This window comes from Callospermophilus lateralis, chromosome 3 (assembly GCF_048772815.1).
Source record: "Callospermophilus lateralis isolate mCalLat2 chromosome 3, mCalLat2.hap1, whole genome shotgun sequence".
Classification (NCBI taxonomy): Eukaryota; Metazoa; Chordata; class Mammalia; order Rodentia; family Sciuridae; genus Callospermophilus; species Callospermophilus lateralis.
In genome coordinates this window covers 191,599,903-191,620,568 of record NC_135307.1, presented here as the reverse complement: position 1 = coordinate 191,620,568, position 20,666 = coordinate 191,599,903, and the positions used below count along the sequence as shown (strand labels likewise).

At 46.3% G+C, this 20,666-nt stretch overlaps 1 protein-coding gene across 1 annotated transcript in view; it reads left to right on the top strand.

The window, feature by feature from the left end:
• The window catches only part of Slc9a8 (solute carrier family 9 member A8), a 75,841-nt gene that overhangs the window by 14,751 nt on the left and 40,424 nt on the right, over positions 1-20,666 (top strand). The window contains exons 4-5 of the mRNA XM_076851960.2: positions 14,867-14,925; positions 18,367-18,450. Of these exons, the coding sequence (XP_076708075.1) occupies positions 14,867-14,925; positions 18,367-18,450 (143 nt within the window). The remainder of the gene's footprint in view (positions 1-14,866; positions 14,926-18,366; positions 18,451-20,666) is intronic.

Below are 20,666 nucleotides of genomic sequence, written 5' to 3'. Positions count from 1 at the left end.
GTTGCTAGTATTTCAGACATGCACCACCGCGGCAGGCCACCCGTTGGACTTTTTATTTTAATGAGAGAGGGTCTTGTTAAATTGCTGAGTGATGCTTCTGCCTCAGCCTCCTAAGTAACTGGGATTATAGGCATGCACCATCACGCCCAGCTTAATATATATTTGTTTTTGTGGTATTGGGGATTCAACCCTGGGCTTCGTGAATACCAGGCAAGCTTTATACCACCGAGCTATAGTCCCAGCCCAGCTTTAAGAATAATGTTCTTTTTGCCAGTGAGGCTTTGAGTAGAAAATGCGAGGAAAAAATTAATTGCTTAGTTTGAATTGTTTACTAAAGGTAATTCTGGAAAGCAAATATAATTTTATATATGTGTCTGTGTGTGTGTGTGTATGTATATAAATTTTTTTTTTGTACTGGGAATTGAACTCAGGGGCACTCAACTATAGAGCCACATCCCCAGCCCTTTTTTGTATTTTTATTTTTTAGAGATGGGGTCTCACTGAGTTGCTTAGCACCTTGTCATTGCTGAGACTGGCTTTGAACTCATGATCCTCCTGTCTCAACCTTCCGAGCCTCTGGGAGGATAGGCATGCACCACCATGCTCAGCAATTATATTCTTATTTGTACTTAAGTTCTTTTAACAAACTTTTTAGAACTTTTTAGAGGGCTGGAGATATAGCTCAATTGGTAGAATGCTTGCCTCGCTACACAAGGCCCTGGGTTCAATCCCTAGCACCACACACACAAAAACAAAAGAAAAAAGAACTTATCAGAGGAGAATCCTAAATGTGACCGTAACAGCTTTTGTTACTTTTTAAAACTATTATTCTAAGTAATGTTGACGGAGCTTATGTTGTCCCCTGGGTAACTGCCTGCTGATTTTTACTGGAGACACAGGTATTCATCTGTCGGTATTCAGGTAGCTGTCTCAGTGGCCAAGGCCTAAACAGTTGTCAGATTGACAAGAAACCATGTTAGACTAGAAGGCTTTTCCAGGCTTTCATATGCCATAAGAGGGGGTTGTCAGCATGGTCTTGGAGCCTCAGTGTTTCTGACATCATGAATTAGAAGTGACAGTTTATCCCTGTGATGCCCTGCCGCAGTCTCTGGCTGGGCACAAATCACGAGTCTCCACACAGCTTGTAGATTCAAACAGCAATTCTTTATTCCCGAACTCACACCGGCCGTCTACAAACACGTTCTGGGGGAATCCACGTTCTCTGCCCAAATCCACACTCTGCCCAAATCCACTACTCTGCCCAAATCCACTCCGCATGGGCTTCTGTCTCCCAAAATATACTGTCTGACCCTAAGAACTCAAGAGGAACTCAGCAGCAGGATACGCCCTATTCTAAAGGGGAACACCCTAATCTCCTATTATGCTAAACTGCCCTGGTCCTTGAGCAAGGTCACCTTTCAGAAGTCCTTCCACTAGACAGCATGGGAGTAAGCTGGCAAGGAGATTGTCATACCTACTTGGCTGATGGCTCCCAGCAATGCCCCATTGCTGTGTTGCAGCCTTAGCTTAGGGCTTAGCTTCGGGCGCGCTCTGCAGGTGCCAACTTCATGATTTTGCCTAGAGTCTTATTTTAAAACTCGTCTAGTTTTATGGTCATCTTTTTTGCTTGGCCTTTTCTCATCTATGTGTTGTGTTTTATACTTTGGTCTTCAAGTAAAGTATATGCCCAGATAGTGAGGTCATCTACACTTTAAAAAAGGGAGGAAGTAGGTCGTTAAAGGATTGTCTTCTGACACTTGCCATATAAGGGCTGATCTTTTTTGTTTTGGGTGGGGGGGGGATAGAACCCAGGGGCACAGTAACCTGAGCCACATCCCCAGTCCTTTTTATGTTTTATTTAGGGACAGGGTCTTGCTGCATTGCCTAGGGCCTCCTTAAGTTGCTGAGGCTTTAAACTCATGATCCTCCTTCCTCAGCCTCCCCAGTTCCTGGAATTATAGGCCCGTGCCACGGTGCCCAGCCTGTTTTTTCTTTTACCACATTAATATTCTCATCTGAAGATTAGAAAGGATTACAGTTCTCTAAAAAAAAAAAAAATGAGCTACTTTAAAAACCATACAAACAGCCTTTCCCCCCCCAAACAGACTAACCTGAGGCGTTGATTCCCACCTCCCTGCAAGGACTGTCTTTAAGGGTATCTCGGATGTCTACTTGCAAGTAGGTAGTAGAATCACTGATGGGTTTTCAAAATCAGTCCATTATAACTTGATTCTATAATTATAGCCACAAAACATGCTTCAGGCATCTTATTTTTCCAGTACTGGGGATTGAACCCAGCGGCACTCTACCATTGAGCTGCATCCCAGCCCTTTGGGACAGGGTCTTGAAAAGTTGCCCAGGCTGGCCTCCAACTTTGAATCCTCCTGGCTGAGCCCTTTGAGTCAGTGGCATTACAGGTGTGCCAACCACACCCAACTTAAAAAGCATTTTATAAGGGCCCCGAGTATGTAAACTGTTTTTGGAAAATCCTTTGTGGTGGGTTTTAAAGTGTCACATAGGTAATCCTGTGTAGCAGCAGATCTGCCCCTCATGATCCTTGCCAGCGTGTCCTCCACTAATAGGCCTTCTGGTCTCTTGGCACAGGGAGTCCAGAGTGACGAGGAAGGCAGCATTGTGACTCTTCAATGGGTGAACCCTAGGAATGTCCCCCTCTGGAAGCCAGGATTTCTTGATCCACTAAGCCTAGCCTTCCAGGGTGAGAAATGGCCTCAGTAGGAATCCACTCCCAAGGGGGTCACTGGGAATGATGTTGCGTGTGGCCACTTCTACCCATTGCTTACTGTATCAGTGCTTACCGTTGGGGACATACCACCCATGATAGCCTTTAAGGAATATATTGCATCCTGGCTCCAATCCTCATGGAATGGGACATCCAGTCTTGTCTCAGTTCTGTCTGTAGGAGGTCATTTTGCCACTTTGGCGACTGACAGCTTCTGGGTGATTGCCATAAAGTCATTCTCTTAGTTTGACTCGTTGTGTAGGTCCCCACACTGGTGGGTCAGACACTTGTGGGCTAGTTGAAAGACATACTGTGTGTCAGCGCCAGTCAGGACGAGTTGCTGCCCTTCCAAGGGTGAGAGGGGTCTGATGTTCAGGTTGCCGCCAGCTGGTCCTCTCATGGGAGGCTGCCCAGGCTCCATGCAGTGTTGCCGTACTGGGATCAGCTTGATGGGAGGGAGCTCCTGTCCTGGACCCATGTCCACCTTCCAGCTCAGCCATCATGGCTACTGTCACATGTTCTCTGTACACACTAAGCTGGTTGGGCTGACTGGATCATCCTGCACCAAGCTTGGGGTTGTAAGAATTTGCCAGTGACACAGTATATAGGAGGCAAAGGAGGGTGTCAATGTAACAGTGGAAAGTGACATGGTGGAATGGGCCACCTGTCCACATAGCACACTGTCCTCTAGACCTGCAGAGGGCTGATCTCTAATGTAACACCTCATCTTCTGATTGGATTACTGCTGTGCCCAGCTAGCGTGTAACTTGGTAGGTCTGACAACTCAGCTTATGAAGGACATTTCTGACCATATGGTCACTTGTGTCCCTGCTCAGATGCTCTGTCTCTGCCAGGCCCCATGCCAGATACAATTTTTTGAATTGCAAATAATTCTCCACTGCAAATAGCATGACCTTGCTCCAGAACCCTAGAGATCTGTGCTCAGCCACCTTCCCCTGGAGCTTGCCCAGGATGCCACATGGCGTCCCTTCCTCCCACTGATACCTTCAGGACCACAGGGTCTGCCAGATCACGTGGCCAGAGTGGCAGGACTGCCTGACCGGCAGCGGGACCTGCTGCCAGGCCCTTTCTTCTGGGCTCACTAGGCACCATCAGCCTTCCGCACGTGGCTTCCTCAGGTTTGGGGAGTTACCTTAAATCCAGAAGAGGCCCCAGGCCCTGTGTGCCTTTCTTAGTGCTAGGAAAAAGAAGGCACAATGTCTTGTCCTTTACTTAGAAGGAATGTCACGCATGCCCCAGCCCCTGAGCCCTGAACCCTCTAATGAGCAGCCCAGACCTTTCTGTCCTGAAGCATGTGTGTCTCACGAAGGCATCTACTTCTTTCTCATCCCATAGACTAGCAGGATGTCGTTGGTAGAGCAGGCCAGCACGTCACTCTGTGGAACGTCCGTGTAGTCCAGCGCCTTTCAAACTATGTTAATGACAGAAAGCAGGCACTAGCCTAATCCTGGAGCAAGACCATGAGTGCATCCTCTCCTCTGTCCTTTGGGAATTGAGGCCGTCTCCGATGCTTCTTCCTGTTGGGAGTGAAGGAGGACACATTTTGCAGGTCAAGAGCCAACACCACAGGCTTGAGGTTTACCCTCCGGGTTCTTCTCAGGGCCCCACAGCACAGCTGCTGCAGTTTGCACTGATCTGCTGCATTTGCCAGTTTTAGCAGGGGCCACACTGGTTGACTAAAGGGACCACTACTTTTGTGTTAAGTATTTCAGGGTGGCAGTGATCTCTGCCCTTCTCCTTGGGGTGCTGTATTATTTGGGCAGAGTTGTTAGGGACCCGGGCTGGGCATTTCTCTTGACCTTTCCTGCTACAGTAGCCTTTACTTGGTTGGTCAAGAACTAATGTGAGGGGCTGTGGCTGTGGCTTATGCTAGCGCTTGCCTGGCATGTGTGAGGCCCTGGGGTTGATTCTCAGCACTTCGTATAGATAAATAAATGTCCATTGACAACTAAAAAATATTTTAAAAAACCAAAAAAAAACCCAAAAAAACAAAACTACTGTGAGCGGGGCATGGTAGTGCATGCCTATAATCTCAGCCATTCGAGAGGCTGAGGCAAAAGGATTCAAGTTCAAGGTAAGTCTCAGCAACTTAGTAAGACCCTATCTCAAAGTAAAAAGGGCTGAGAATGTAGCTCAGTGGCAGAGCACCCTGGGTTCAGTCCCCAGTACCAAACGATCACTAATGTGAGAGCCTGCCAGCTGCTAGGACACCCCTGGAACTGGGAGACAACTGCCATGTAGCTGAGTTGGCAGGGAGACCGGCACTGGGTGGGCTGCACCAGCCTGCGCTTCCTACCTCATCATCTGCTCCTGCCCCTGGGGGAGCCACGCTGCCACCTGGTATTAGTGTCAGCCTGGCTCCCATTTCTAGCAGCTGTGGGAGCCCTGAACGTTGCCCCTCCGGGTTTCTAGCTTTGTGTCGCACAGCTGCCGGGCTCCTCTGTGCGGGTGGACCACCATCTCCCTTTGCACCTGCTGTGGTGTCTTGGGTCCTTTCTCATGGTCTGCTTTTTCCTTCAGTTTGTGGGTTTAGGTCTCGGAACTGGCTTGGGTCTGGGATTGGGAAATGGATTGTGATTTTTCCATTTTGACATGAACTCTAACTTTCCTTTCTTGATCCCTTCTGATGGGACACGTTAAGCCAGGGTTTCCACAGGTCCCCGCGGGTTGCCCTTGCTGGGGGCCTTGCCTTGGCTTGCTAAGTATTGTCACTTTGCCTCTGCAATTCCAGAATTCCTTTTTCCCCAGTGCCATATCAGCACCTTTTTTTTGGTGGGCAGGTGAGACAGGTGGGGATTGAATCCAGGGGTGCCTTAGCACTGAGCCACATCCCCAGCCGTGTGTGTGTGTGTGTGTGTGTGTGTGTGTGTGTGTGTGTGTGTTTTGCCGGGGATTGAACCCAGGGTCTTGTGCATGCAAGGCAAGCACTCTACCAACTGAGATATATAGTTGGCTATATTCCAGCCCCCATTTTGTTTTTTAATTTGAGTCAGAGTCTCACCAAGTTGCTGAGGCTGACCTTAAACTTGTGATCCTCCAGCCTGAGCCTCTAGAGTCACTGGGATTTCAGGTTTGCACCACTGCACCCGGCCCACACCTCATTTTGTTACCTGGGCCCCTGGGGCTTTTCAGTGACATAGGTGCCCCTTTTACCAGTGCAATCCTGGCTGCTTGTCCTGAGGAGCACAGTCACCGCGTGAGTTTACCATCTACAGAGAGTCCCTTCTTGCATGTCAGTCTCTCTGAACCTTTCAGTCCCTTTCTGGCACTTATGCCTTTTTTCATCTGTACTATCGCTTTCCATATTCTGGGGCCTCCTGCACCAGGGCTGCCTTCTGGAGCTCTTGCTGTAGTGCTGCGTCATGTCAGGGGCGCCAGATTAACAGGCTCTCCTGTACCCTGCTTTACATTGTTCCCCCCATCTTTGATCTTCCTGGGCTGGTGCGTGTTAATGGGGTCTCCTAGGTCCTTTTGTATCTAATCCCCCCCCCCCCCCCACCATGGCAGGCCCGTACTGCTGAGGTTTGACTGGCTAGGCTGGGGGTCGAGTGAGGGCTTTTCCTTTTTTTTTTTTTTTTTTTTTTGGTACTGGGGAATGAACTCGGGGGCACTGAGCCACATCCCCAGCCCTTTTTCATATTTTATTTAGAGACAGGGTCTTGCTGAGTTGCTTAGCACCTTGCTTTTGCTGAGGCTGGCTTGAACTCTTGATCCTCCTGCCTCAGCCTCCCAGGCTGCTGGGATTACAGGCGTGCACCACTGTGCCTGGCTTTTCCTTGTCCTGTAAGGAACTTGCCTCATTTGGGGTGTCTGTGTAGTCTTGAGACAGCCTCGGGTGCCTTTATTCTCACAAGGAGACGGGGCTGTGTGGGCAGGCTGAGAGGGCCCATGGGAACCATGGGTCATGGGTCCTGGTTACAGGTGCTTGTGTGTCTCTCCCTGAGCACCCCTGCCTCAAGGCTCAGAGCCCACCTTTCCCCACTGGGGGAGAAACAGACTTGCCTGGTTGAGTCAGCTTCCTTGGAAGCTGTGTGCTCTTCTGCGCAAGTCCTCCGCCCTGTCCGCTCTCTAAGCCTTCCAGGTGCAGGAGATGAGCATCTCCAGTGCTACCAGGAAGCCCTTGCTTCCTGGCCCGGTCATTTCCTCTTTTTAAAGCATAAGAAATTCAGCACCAACCACAAAGTCCCCTGGAATCTCTCCCACGCCAGGAGACCGCAGGACCCGGGTATCTCCCTCCACAGTCCCTGACCCAGCCAACACAGGTGTGAGTCTTAGCACCTGCACTGCCACCCACGTGAGGGGTGTCAGCCCACCTACCACCAGTGACAGGGTCCTTGTTGCACTAAGTTGCGGAGTGACACCCAACTCCAGGATCCACATCCTTCCAGTGGGCTTCCTGCGACCATTCCATCCGTGGTACCAGCTCTCTTAGAAGCAAAGTCTGAGACGTGGCTGGGGACAGGTACTTTGTGAGAGGGCTTCTCTCAGGAATAATTCTGTGAGGAGGGAGAGTCAAACAGACGTGGATTCAGGTGACTAGCCTGAGTCGGGGTGGGCAGGGGCAGGAGCACAGCCAGGGTTGCCCTCTTTAAAGCAAGTGGTCCAGGCTTCTGTGCCCCACCAGGTGATCACTGGCTACTAACTAGGTGGGGCACATTCACCTAGCACATGGGGCCTGCCCACAGCTAGGGGCAGTGTTCTGCAAGGTACAGGTGGGAGCATTTAGCAGCCACCACTCCCGACAGCTGGGATGGTGCAGTGCCCTGGGGAAGGACCCGTGTGTGCTGCCGTGGAGTGGTTGCCAAGGTACGTGTTAAGGTTAAAAGAGTGAGCCAGGCTGGTGGTGCACACTTGTAATCTCATCTACCTTCGAGGCTGAGACAGGAGGATCGCAAGGTTGAGGACAGGCTGGGCAACTCAGCGAGAGCCTGTCTCAAAAAAAGGGGGGTGGGACTGGGATGGAGCTCAGTGCCTAATACAGCCAAATAAATAAGTAGATGAGAATGTGAATATTAAATATCATTTGTCTTGAAAACTTGACATGTTCATGCATGTATACAGATGAGACTATAAATGTGCAGACACTAAGAAAAAATGTAGAATTATCAAGAAACCTTAACACTGGAAAGGAGAAAAGGGAATGGGGGAGGGAGGGAGACTCATGTCTTCACTGTGTACCTTTATATACTCCTTTGTACCTTTTTAGTTTTGTAACAAATAATCAAATAAAAATAATTAATATTAATATTATTGTTTTAGTCAGCTTTTTTATTGCTGTGACTAAAAGATATGACCAGAACAATTGTAGGGAAGGAAAAGCTTGTTTGGGGGCTCATGGTTTCAGAGGTTGCAGTCCATGGGCAGCTGGCTCTATTCCCCGGGGCTCAAGGTGAGGCTGAACATCACGGTGGAAGAGTGTGGTAGAGGGAAGCAGCTTGCTGTAATCAGAAAGCAGAGAGAGACTCCACTTGCCAAATACAAATATAGACCCCAAAGCCACCGGCTCCCCACAGACCTCGCCTCCTCCAGCCATACCGCACCTGCCTCCAGCCACCACTTAGTTAATCCCATCAGGAGATTGATCCTTTGATTGGGTTAGGGCTCTCACCACCCAATCATTTCTCCTCTGAACCCTCTTGCACTGTCTCATATGAGTTTTTGGGAGACACCTCACATCCAAGTTATAACAAATTATCATGATTTTTTGTTATATGGTTTTATTACCTTGTAGGCTAGTTGTGAGAATGAGCTAAAAAATGGGCTTTACACATAAGCATGGCACCTGCACAGTGTGGATGTGGGTGTGCTTGTGTATTTTTAGCAGAGTGCAAATAAATAGATGTGTGTATATTTTAAGAACTAGGACCATACTGTGCATACTGTTTGGCAACCTGATTATTAATGCGTTTTCAGTATTTTTTCCGTGGCCTTCATGACCAGGGATACTCATGTTTTACAGTGGTAATCGTAGCCCAGCAGTGCACTCTGGGGGAGAGAGTCGCCGTCGCAGTTCTTAGAGGCCATGCCGTTCATAGTGGCCATGTGGATGGGCGGCAGCCAGTCTGCCTGTCTTCGCATCTTGTGGAGGTAGAATATACTTGGAGCCAGCAGACTGGCCAGGCTTGCTGGCCCCGAGCCTTCAGACGAGCTACTTAAACTCTGAGCTTTGCTCCCTACAGCATCTCTTGAGGATTAAAACTAATTTAAAGTGACAGATCCTGGGAGAAGGAGCTCAACAAATAACCATTAGCTGCTTCTGTGCTTTGAATGAGTCTGTGCTGTCCTGATGAGATGTGGGCATGAAAAGCCAAAAAGAAAATGTGAGAACTTGGGTTTCTGTTTATTTTTAATCGCACTCTTTTATAATTTCTGGTTTTGTGTGCATATATTTTAAAATATATTAGAGAATCGGGCTCAGTGGCTATGTTGCTGTAGTCCCAGCAACTCAGGAGGTTGAGGTAGGAGCGTCACTGAGCCCAGAGTTGGAGACGGACCTGGACAACATAACAAGACCCCATCGCATAACAACCAACCTGTAATCCTTGCAACTTGGGAGGCTGAGGCAGGAGGATCACAAATTCCAGGCCAGCCTCAGCAACTTAGTGAGACTGTGCCTCAAAATAAGATGTAAGGGGAAAAAAAAGTACTGGGAATGTAACTTGGAGGCAGAATGCCCCTGGGATCAGTCCCCAGTACTACAGAAACAAATAGAAGCCAGGCATGGTGGCGTGCACCTGTAGTTCCAGTGCTCAGGAAGCTCCCTTGAGTCTAGGAGTTTGAAGCCAGCGTGGGCAACACAGGGAGACCCCTCTCAAAAAACAACAGCAACAAACATTGGAAACAATTAGTACAGTAGCACTTGCATAAAGTAATAAAAATCTGTAGCCATGCACGCTTAAATTATACTTACTGATAGGAATATATAAAACTGTATCAGGGTATATTCTCTCTGTAGACTAGGTTGAGTTAACTTTGAACCTCAGCCTCAAGACATAAAATAGAAGTTTGCCAACTTAATACTGCACTGTAATTTAGTCCTGGGATCAATCTCAAAAGGATTTCTCTGGTGATCAGCTATTGTTATTCATAAAATATACTCACAAAATATATTCACATTATATTTTGTAAAGTTTCCCAGCCCCTCATAGGCAATAATATAGACACAGGCACAGGCAGTAGAGTGACTTCTCAGGTGGAACTGCTTGTGTGCACCTAGGGAAGCATTAATTGTTTTAAAATTTGGCATGCACCTACAAGGGGAAAAGAAAGTTGAAATTTCAGCAGAGCAGAAAAATACTAGCTTTAAAAATGAAATCTGGAACCATGTTCAACTTCCGTGGTCATCAGGAATCATTGCTGAATGCAATACAAATTAAAACATTGAAGTATAATTCTTGCCCATCATGTTGGCAGAAATGTCAGTGTCTGCTGGTTATTCATATCCACCCTGGTGAGGACGTGGAGTCTCTCATGCAGAGGTGTAAGTTGGCACAGCCACTTTGGAGGATAATTTGGCAACAGTTTCAGAGATAAAAGTGCTTGTGTTTTATAATCTAGCCCTTCTTAGTCTCGGGATCTGCCTTAGGGACACTATTTCAGACAAAGTGGCAGGTAGGAACGTTCATTGCAGCACCCTTGTTGACAGCAGCAGTTGGAGACAAATGAAGTACTATTCACATGTCGTACGTAAACTTTGTCACTTCAAAGTGTACAATCCAGTGCTTTTCAGTATATTCACAGGGTTTTGCAGCTATCCCCTCTATTCTAGAACATTTCATCACCTCAAAAGGAAACCCCATGCCCACATCCCCTTCTTACAGTCCCTAGAAACCACTAATCTGCCCTCTGGCTCCATGAAATGACCTGTTCTGGACTTCTCCCTTGTTTTATTTTTTTACCACCTTTGTTACTGGGGATTGAGTCCAGGGCACTTTATCACTGAGCTACATCTAAGTTGCTGAGGGTCTCACTAAGTTACTGGGGCTGGCCTTGAACATGGGATCTTGCCTGAGCTTCCTGTGTTGCTAAGGTTATGGGCATGTGCCACCATGCCCTGCTTGGACATTTCATATCAGTGCAATTATATAATCTGTGATTTTTTTTTTTTTTTTTTTGCAACAGCTTTAATTTTTTTTTTTTCTTCAATACTTGTCAACAAACTGTCAAGCTCAGGGCCTTGCTCATGCTAGGTAAGCACTCTACCTCTGAGACACAGCCCCCACACCTACAGCAGCTTTATTGAGATACAATTCATATAACACGATTTGCCTGGCTTAAATGTACAGTTCCGTAGTTTTCAGTATATTCATTGAGTTGTGCAACCATCCCCACAGTCAGTTTTAGAACATTTTTATCACCCCAAGAAAGAGCTCCATGTACCCTTTAACTATCATCCCCAAAACCCTCCTCCACAGGCCCAGGCAAGGATTTCTGTCCTACAGATTTGCCTGTTCTGGACATTTCTTGTAAATGGAACAGTAAACGTGGGGCCTTTGGTTTCTGATTTCTTTCACTTACAGATCCCTCCCTACTGCAGTGCCTGTCAGTGCGCCCTTCCCTTCTGCCGCTGAGTGACATTCCCTTGTGTGGACACACCACTTTCTGTCTGTCCTTTTATTAGTAGATGGATGTGGGGGTTTCCCACCTTCTGAATATTAAGATAATTCGGTCGTGAACATCCATGTACGAGCTTTTTTTTTTTTTAATATTTACTTTTTAACACAATACCTTTATTTCACTTATTTTTATGCGGTGCTGAGGATCAAACCCAGGGTCTCGCATGTGCGATGCGAGCGCTCTACCGCAGAGCCCCAACCCCAGTCCTCCATGTACGAGCTTTTATATGAACATATGTTTTCAGTTGTCTTAGGGGGAATGGCTGGGTCATTTGGTAACTCTACTTAATTTTTTGAGGAATTGCCAAACTCTCTTCCCTAGCAGTTTTCTGTTTCTATCAGTCATACGTGAGGGTTTCAGTGCCTCTAATCTTGCCAATGTTGTTATTTTTACTGTTTCAGTATAACCATCCTCGTGGGTGTGACTTATGATGTTGAGCATCTTGACACGTGTTTTTTGGCCATTTATGTGTGGCCAAATATAGAATATCTATTTATACTGTGGCATTTTTATGCTACTCCATGGAGCAGTTAAAAGGAATGAGGTGGCTCTATATGTGATGATCCAAGTAGCAACATGATACAGTACCATACATTTTATATCAATGTACTCAGGTGTCCTGTTTTTGTACATGAATATACACACAAGAATGTATGGGTTCTGTGTGCTTAAATATAGACAATGTAAGTTCTTCTACCATCATTCTGTGCAATTTCTGGTCTCCTGGAGCTCTATAGCACTTCTGAGTGTCTGTTTCTCTTTTTTTTTGGCGGGGGGTGTGGTACTGGGGATTGAACTCAAGACTTGCATGGTAAGCAAGGGCTCTACCACTGAACTACATCCTCAGTCCTCTAAATACACACACACACACACACACACACACATGCATAGATGTATATAGGCATATGTCTGAGAGCACAGGGGTGGTGGTACAGTCCCCAAGACTTACCGAGATGGCTTTATCTTGCATTAGAAGATGAACTAAGCTGGGGTGGGATATGATCAGAGGGGACTGCTTATCACATTTTATGTGGTAGTCGTAACGACGTGTTTTAAAACACCTGGAAATAAATGGTTTACTGCTTGAAAACATAAGAAGAAAGAACCTCTGGGCTGCTGGCTGGCCACTCTGGCGGGGAGTGTGCCGGCTGCTGTGTCACTGACTCCCTTTAGAGCTGTGTTCTGTGCTGAGGGTTTCCCCGGACCTCACACATGCTCTGTAAGCGCTCTGCCACTGGTCAACGTCCCCACCCCCTATCATTAGTCTACTACTGCATAGCATCTCAAATAGTGTAGAAGTTTCTGAAATTAAAATGAACATACCTCCTGTCTTCACCCCCGACCCGTGCACGTGAGGGCACACACGCTGTTATGCCAGTGAGAGTCCTTTTCTTTTCCTTGTTCTTTTTGTTTGGTTTGGTTTGGGCCTTGGTACTGGGGCTTGTTCCCAGGGTGCTTTAACACTGAGCTCCCCCACAGCCTTTTCTTTTTTTGGTGCTGGAGATTGAACTCAGGGGCACTCAACCACTGAGCCAGATCCCCAGCCCTTTTTTGTATTTTGTTTAGACACAGGGTCTCACTGTGTTGCTTAGTGCCTCACAGTTGCTGAGACAATTTTATTTCTCAGCCTCCTAAGCCACTGGGATCACAGCCGTGCGCCACCGCGCCCAGCCCCACGATCTTTTCTATGTATTAGTTTGAAACAGGTCTCACTAAGTTGCTGAGGCTGGCCTCAAACTTAGGATTCACCTGCCTCAATCTCCCAAATAACAGTGTGAGCACTGTGCCCAACTTTAGATTCTTTTTTTCCTTTCTTTTTTTTTTTGGGTAGTGGAGAGTTAACCCAGCGGTGCTCTGCCACTGAGTTTACATTCCCAGCTTTTTTGTTTTTATTTTGAGACAGGGTCTGACCCTGTCTAGCCTCAAACTTGCCATCCTCCTGCCTCAGCCTCCTGAGAAGCTGGCATTATAGGCGTGTGCCACTGCAGCCAATAAGGATCCTTTTCTTGATAAATGTCTGTGTTCTGGTATTGTTCCTCCACCCAGTGAGGTGTCCCTGCTTAGCCTTCTGTTGGTGCTGCGGAAGCTCCTTCCTCTGTGTCTTCCTCAGAATGCCGCCAGGGCCATGCTCTGCAGACCTTCCTAGTGTCATCTGAGTGTGGGGGTTAGGCCTGGAGTTCTGCCTAAATATCTTTTTCCCCCCCAGGACTGGGGATGGAACCCAGGCTTCTCGCGTGCTAGGCAAGCGCTCTGCCATGAGCTTGGACTTCTTTTGTTTTACACAAGACTGCTGTTATGATTCAGATGGAGCAGTGGAGTTAAGAATCGTTTGTCTAGTGAGTAATCCAGCAATAAAAAAATGAACCCAAGGTGCATCTTTGAGAATTATTTTTGGTAGGTGCTTTAGGAGAGATTAACGAGCCTGTCAGTTTTATAGAAACATGCTGTGCTTAGATGATCTCTTTTCTTCCAGGAATTTCACAGAACTTTTTACTCTGGGTTATTTTCAGCATTTGAGTTCATCTCTAAATAGTCAACATAGAGCTGCCATCTGAGTCTGTGAGAAAGTGGTCTTGGGTTTTTTTTGTTTTTGTTTTTTAATGCTAGGACAAACTTGTCTTACAAGGTTTCCCATTTTTACCTTGAAAATGGGCATATGGGCAGCTTCTCACTCTTTTTATATATATATATATATATATATATATATATATATATATATATATATATATATATATTAGTTTTAGATGGACACAGTATCTTTATTTTATATTCATGTGGTGCTGAGGATCGAACCCAGTGCCTCGTGCATGCTAGGTGAGCGCTCTACCACTGAGCCCCAGCCCCAGCCCACATTCTCACTCTTGAGATGGCCTACTTTCTCTCTTGAATGTGTCTCAGCTTCCCTGAGGAAATCTCTATGCTTCTAAAAACAAAAACAACAACAAAAAAAGGAAAAATAGAGTGGGGGTATGTAGAAGAATGACAGGTATTACATCTTCCATGCCAGGCAGAGTACCTTGTGCAAAAATTTCTTCCTCCAGATTCCTGTAGACTTCTTAGTTTATCTGCGATGCAAGTGAGAAACTTGAGTGACTCATATAATGATAGACTAATTTCCTCTCTTTTGTGTGCATGTATGTTGCGGGCGCTTGTGGGGGTTAAACCCAGGGGTGCTTTACCACTGAGTTATATATCCCCAGCCCTTTTTATTTTTTATTTTGAGGCACAATATCACCAAGTTGCCTGGACTGGCCTTGAACTTGTGATCCTCCTATGTCCGCCTCCTGAGTCATTGGGATCACAGGTGTGCACCACCATGGCCAGCCAATTTTTTATTCTTATTTTTTCAGATATAAAACTTGCTGAGCTCCATGAAAACCATTTAGAGACACAATGAATAATATTCAGTTTCTCTAGAATTATAAGCCTGAGTAGTCTTTCTCCTGTCTAAATTTAAATTTATGTTAAACTTCACTTTCTCTCTTCTAGGTATCCTCATGGGAGCAGTTATAAAAATTATAGAGTTTAAAAAACTGGCAAATTGGAAGGTAAGTTTGCCTAACTGTTCATTTTCTAATATGATCACAGTTTCTGGTTGTTTTTTTAGTAGCATTAATACTTATTCTATATTTTCTTATTGACTGGATTGTCACTGAAGTTATTTATATTGTTCCATGAACTTTTTTTTTTTTTTTTTTTTTTGGCATGGGGACCAAATCCAGGGTCTTGTGCTGGATAGTGCTCTACCAGTGAGCTTCAGTCCCAGCTCCCTATTCATTTTTTTGTAAGATTCAGGTTGATTCCTTTACACGTGAATTTTTAGAAAATGCATAAATCTCGCACCGGCTGACTGTCAGTTTGTTGTTACTTGCCTTATGATAATCCTACACTAACCGACTTCATGGGGGAAGACTAACCAGCATTAAGCCTGAACAGTGAGGTTCTGCTCCCACTCTGCCAGCTGAGGGTGATGAGGTGATGAAGGGTACTTGTCCAGCACTGTGGAGCTTAGAGCACTTGATACACTTTAGCTCCTGTGGTCCTTGTGACAGCCGCTTGGCAAGCTAGGTTGACCAGTCATTATCATTGCCACCTCCTTACACATGAAGGAGGTTGGGTTATGGCCAGCGTTGGCAGGGTTAGAGAGGAAGTGGCTGAACTGAGTCTGTTCAGACCCTGTGCCCTGTATATTCAATATTCTCTCCTCTATTCCTTAGTTCCTCAGTTCGCTGATGTACATCCCCTTGTGTTTACAGGGTGGTTATTAGGGTATAAGTATCATTTGAAGTACAAGGACCAGCTGAAACTTGAATTTCAACTTAAACTTGAGCATCCTTATTGAGTAGAAAGTGTGTGGGAAGGTTCTAGGCTGCACAGGTGGGGCGGCGTCCTGGAGGAGCCGGCATCTGTGGAGAGCTGGAGTTGAGAGCCGGACAGCCTTCTGGAAACTGGATGCACAGGGAGCAGTGTGTGAGAAGAACAGTGAAGGAGCCTGATGGTTTCCTTCCACAGAGTCCTGTTTGTAAACTTTCCTGTTGAATCTGCTTCTTTCTGCCTATATTATCACATGCTTAATATTTTCCTTTTTTTAAAATCCAGAGTCTCATGTATGCTGGGCAAATTCTCTATCACTGAGCTACACCCTTGGCCGATATTTTTGTTTATATCAGCTTACTTTTTAATTTATGTATATTTTTGGCAGTTTAAAAAAATGTTTCATGGTATAACATGCATAAAATTTATATTTTAGCCATTTTTTAGCAGATAATTCTGTGACATTAAATACATTCACAGTGTTATATGCCCATCCCCCTATGTATTTTGAGAACTTTTTCATCATTCCAAACAAAAACTGTCTTCTCGAAGCCACAGCTCTGTCCCCCTCCCCGTAGCCTGTGTGCCCTGTATTCATGTGGTCATGCAACATCTGCCCTTCCGTATCTGGCTTATTTTCGTTAATATGGTGCGTCCAGGGTGCATTCATGTGCTTGAATCTCTCAGAAATTCATTCCTTTCTATGGCTGAATAACTCTCACTTCTGTTACCCCTTCCTCTGGGGGTGGAGTCCTGGTTCTTTCCACCTTTTGGCTACTTTAATTCTGCTGCTCTGGTGGTGATACACTGTATTCAGCTTATTTTATTGCAGTGCCAGGGATGGAACCCAGGGCCTCCTGCCTGCTAGGAGAGAGCCACTCCCAGCTCCTTACCACCCCCAGCTCCTTTCGCATTTATTTGGAAGGAAACAAACTAACATTAGGTGGGTTTTTGTTTTGGTTTGGTGCTAGGGATGGAACCCAGGGCCTCACTCAAGCGAAGCCTGTCCTCTGTCGCTGAACTGCACCCCAGCCCCTAGTGCTGTTTTATAAATAAATGGGGTAAAAGTGAAGTAGGACAGGTGCCTGCTGACGCCTGGGCTCAGGCCTGCTCCCTCTGTCCAGGGGGCAGCCCAGTAGAGTGAGACTGTCGCCATGGCGATGCCAAACGTTGGGGCCAAACTTTTGAGGTTAGAAAAGAATGGCAAGGGGCTGACCTTCTGTCCGTGGGGGAGTGGATTTGACACCATTGCTCGATGGCCACCCAAAACCACCTCAGACCATTTCCAGGGAGAAATTGTGGAAGGAGCCTGGCCGTCTGAGGAGGGGTGTTCATGTCCCCATTCCCTACCACAGGGGTGGCTTGAGCTACAGGTTTGTCCCTCACAGTCTGGGGCCCGAAGCTGCTGGAAAGGCTCGAGGGGGGAATCCTTCTGGGGCCCTAGGCACCCCTTGGCTTGTGGCTGTGAACTGCTGTCTCTGCCTCTGTCTTCCTGTGGCCTTCTGTGTCTGTCCTTTCCTGACTCCTGCAGTTTGGCTGCACTTGGGCCCTCCCTCAGGGCGGGAACCCTTCTCAGTTCTCCCATTACCTCTGGCCTGTCCTTACACCAGCCTGTTTCCCACTGAGACAAGCCTGGGGGGTGCGGGGGGCACGGGCAGGGGAGCTGTGCAGGCGCACTCCTTTGTCCCGGGGTTTAGGTTTTGAACCTCCAGAAGGAGGTTTAGGTTTTGAACCTCCAGAAGGAGCTGCCAGGGCCTGACTGTGCAGATCCTAGCAGGCCACTGCGAAGACAGCGCTCAGCCCGTTTCTTTTGTGTGTGCCCAGAGGAGTGCCACCGCTGCAGAGGGGTTATTTTCAGACTCAGTAGGGCATTTCAGAGTCATCATTTGCTTCTATTTTGAGCCTTTTTTGAATGTTATTTTAGTCTTTATGATAGCAGCTACATTTGTAAGAATACAGTTAGTCATTCTTTTGAGTTAGAATTTTGACAAGAAATCAGACTGTCAGGATTGTGACATGGAAACATTCAGAGGGAGGGAGGCTGGTTTTGCAGTATTGAGTAGCCTGGGGACTACATGCAGCCATTTGGGGTTTATTGTTTTTCCCCAAATCCCAACAAAATTAGGCAGATTAATGCAGAGATGGATCCTGGAGCCATAGCACTTCATATTCAAGTCTGGAAGCCTGGCAAGGGGCTTGTGTCACAGCCACCTCCCAGGCACCCAGTGTGACGCAGGAAAAGAGCAGGTGCGGGTGGTGGGAGGAGGCCGAGCTGCCAGCCACGTTGCGGGCTGGCCCTCCCGAGCAGGCTTCTCAGGCCCACTGCCGCCCTGTTCCCAAGGTCCCAGTTTGTGCACTCGATTTTGAAAGCTTTCCATCTGAATTTAAATTGTGTTTATTAAAATGAATTTTCCTTCCTTCCAAGGAGTAAGCTTAGCACACCAGTAAGTGTTTGGTAGCAGTTAATTGTGCTGTTTCTTTTTTCTTTTGCTGGTCACCCTTTACAATTGCTTGTCCTACATTTGAGAATGCAGATGACTAATTTACTTTCGGTCTCTCCTTCAGCTTGGTTTTAGTATCAGGGAGTACACTCAAACCTCAGACATCTCCCCTCTGCCAGACCCTGGGAGAAGAATGGATTTCTTGGTTATACAAATCTCTTTTTATATTTTTAGGAAGAAGAAATGTTTCGACCTAATATGTTTTTCCTCCTCCTGCTGCCGCCTATCATCTTTGAGTCTGGATACTCCTTGCACAAGGTGAGACCTGACCTGCGTTAGCTGCTGGTATCTGGACGCAACTTGTCTCTCTGGGGCCAGTTCCTGAAAAGCTTGGGGTTAACAGAAGAGTAAAAGATGTGATTTCACAGGACATCTCTGCCACTTGCTGACTGTTACCTTAACAAAGCCATTCAACTTCCTGACTCTTGGTATTTTCAGCTATCAAGAGAAAATGGTGGGGCTGGGGTTGTGGCTCAGTGGTAAGTGTTTGCCTAGCATGCATGAGGCACTGGGTTCAATTCTCAGCACCATATCCAAATACTTAAAAAAAAAATAAAGATCCATCAACAACTAAAAAATATCTTTAAAAAAAAGAAAATAGTAATTCCTACTATATAGGTATGGTGAGATTTAAATGAGCTATATGTGTAATACATATATCACAGTGTTGTCATATACGTAACCTTTATCAGGTGCTTATAATATACCAATGGCTATTTTGCCTCTGTATTAGCACCCATCCAGGCTCCCTAGATCTGTAGTACATTGTGATTTCTTTTGCCTGGGCTTGAATCCCAGCTCTGTCACTCAATAACTGAGAGATCATAGGTGACTTACATGGCCTCTCTTTCAGATTCCTCTTCTCTCAAGTGGAAAGATGACTCTTGCTTTGTTCTAACAATTGTAACAAAATTCAAGGAAAATTATAGCTATAAAATTACCCCTTGTTCTTCTAAACATTCTTCAAAAACAACTGCTAGTTGGATAAATATTGAAACCCAACGCTCAGTGACAATTGTGGAGACTCAACCTTTTCTGATACTGATATTAGAAGAGATTGTTTTATTGTGAGTAGCAAAAGAATAAAATCTGGCTCTGTTGTGCATGTTCAGCTGACATAACAGTATCCTCAGGTGCGTCTTCAAAAGAGCTTGGGGGTTAATTTTAGCAGTGGTGGCTCCCTGACCCTATAGTTGACCCAGGGAAGCCAGAGAAGAGCGGACGTGATCTTAATTGGCTGCTCTGAAGTTTCAGGTAGAGTGGCCTGTTGAGCTAGTGTTTCCTCGGGGGTACTTTGCCCAGGAAGATGGTCAGACAGGACCTTGCTAAGTTCCTGAGGCTGGCTTTGAACTTGTGATCCTTTTGCCTCAGCCTCCCAAGCCGCTGGGATTATAGGCGTGTTCCAAAGTGATTTTAAGAGGCACATGGACAGTTATTTTATATACATGTATTTATATAAATGTATACATCTTTATTTTGTTTATTTTATGTGGTGCTGAGGATCAAACCCAGTGCCTCCCGTGTGCAAGGCAAGCACTCTGCCACTGAGCCACAACCCCCGCCCGGACAGTTACTTTGGATTCCTCTTGTTGGATACAGGCTAACACATGTTATGAGGACACACTATGTCCTGGGATGAGGAACATGTGCCCAGGCCTGTGGCTTCTCGCCTTGTGGGACCTTTTTCCTTTCTCAGGCCCATCTTTCCTATCTCTCCTCTTAGTGCCCCTCTGTGGGCCTCCACCCCCAGTTGACAAGTCCCTTACCCCACTCCCTCCCCCTCCCTGGTCCCTTTCCTGACTGGCTGGAGGCCTGTCCTTCCCCTTGGCTTCCAGCTGCAGATGCGTTGCCCATTCTGTGTTTGGAGACCAGGGCAGCACCACCCCTGCCCGCGCTCTGCTTGTCCTGGCCTTGCTGCTGTCTGCCCTCTGATACTCGGTGCAACACTTTCTTGTCTTCTTTTAAAAAATCTGTTTGTGTATGGCTGGATTTTTCTTCCTTTGAGTTTTCCTTAAATATAGAGGCATTTAAGTTTTAAAATAAGTTGATTCAGCTTGAGGTATTTGTAATGCTGTAGGTATTTTGTAAATGTGATAACAAACTGAAGGCTGGATGGACAAGGGCAGCTAGACCAACCCTGGGGGAGAGGAGGGAGCCAGAGATGCAGCTCTGCTCTTGTGCTGCCCCCTACAGGTTTCTTGTTAGGAGGTAGAAATTAAAAGAACCCCCATCCCCAAACCCAAAACCCTCTTCCATGTGGCTTTGAGATGTACATTCCATGAAAGGATGTCGGCGAATTGCTGCCCCCACATTAAGTAGACTACTGCTGCTTCTTGATATTGATAATGTTATTTCCTCATATTAATGATATTTATGTCATTACCAGGAATAATAATGACTTATTAAACTTAAAGATATTTTTTTTAACTTTTTTTTTAGTTGTAGATGGACACAATATCTTTTTTTTTTTTTTA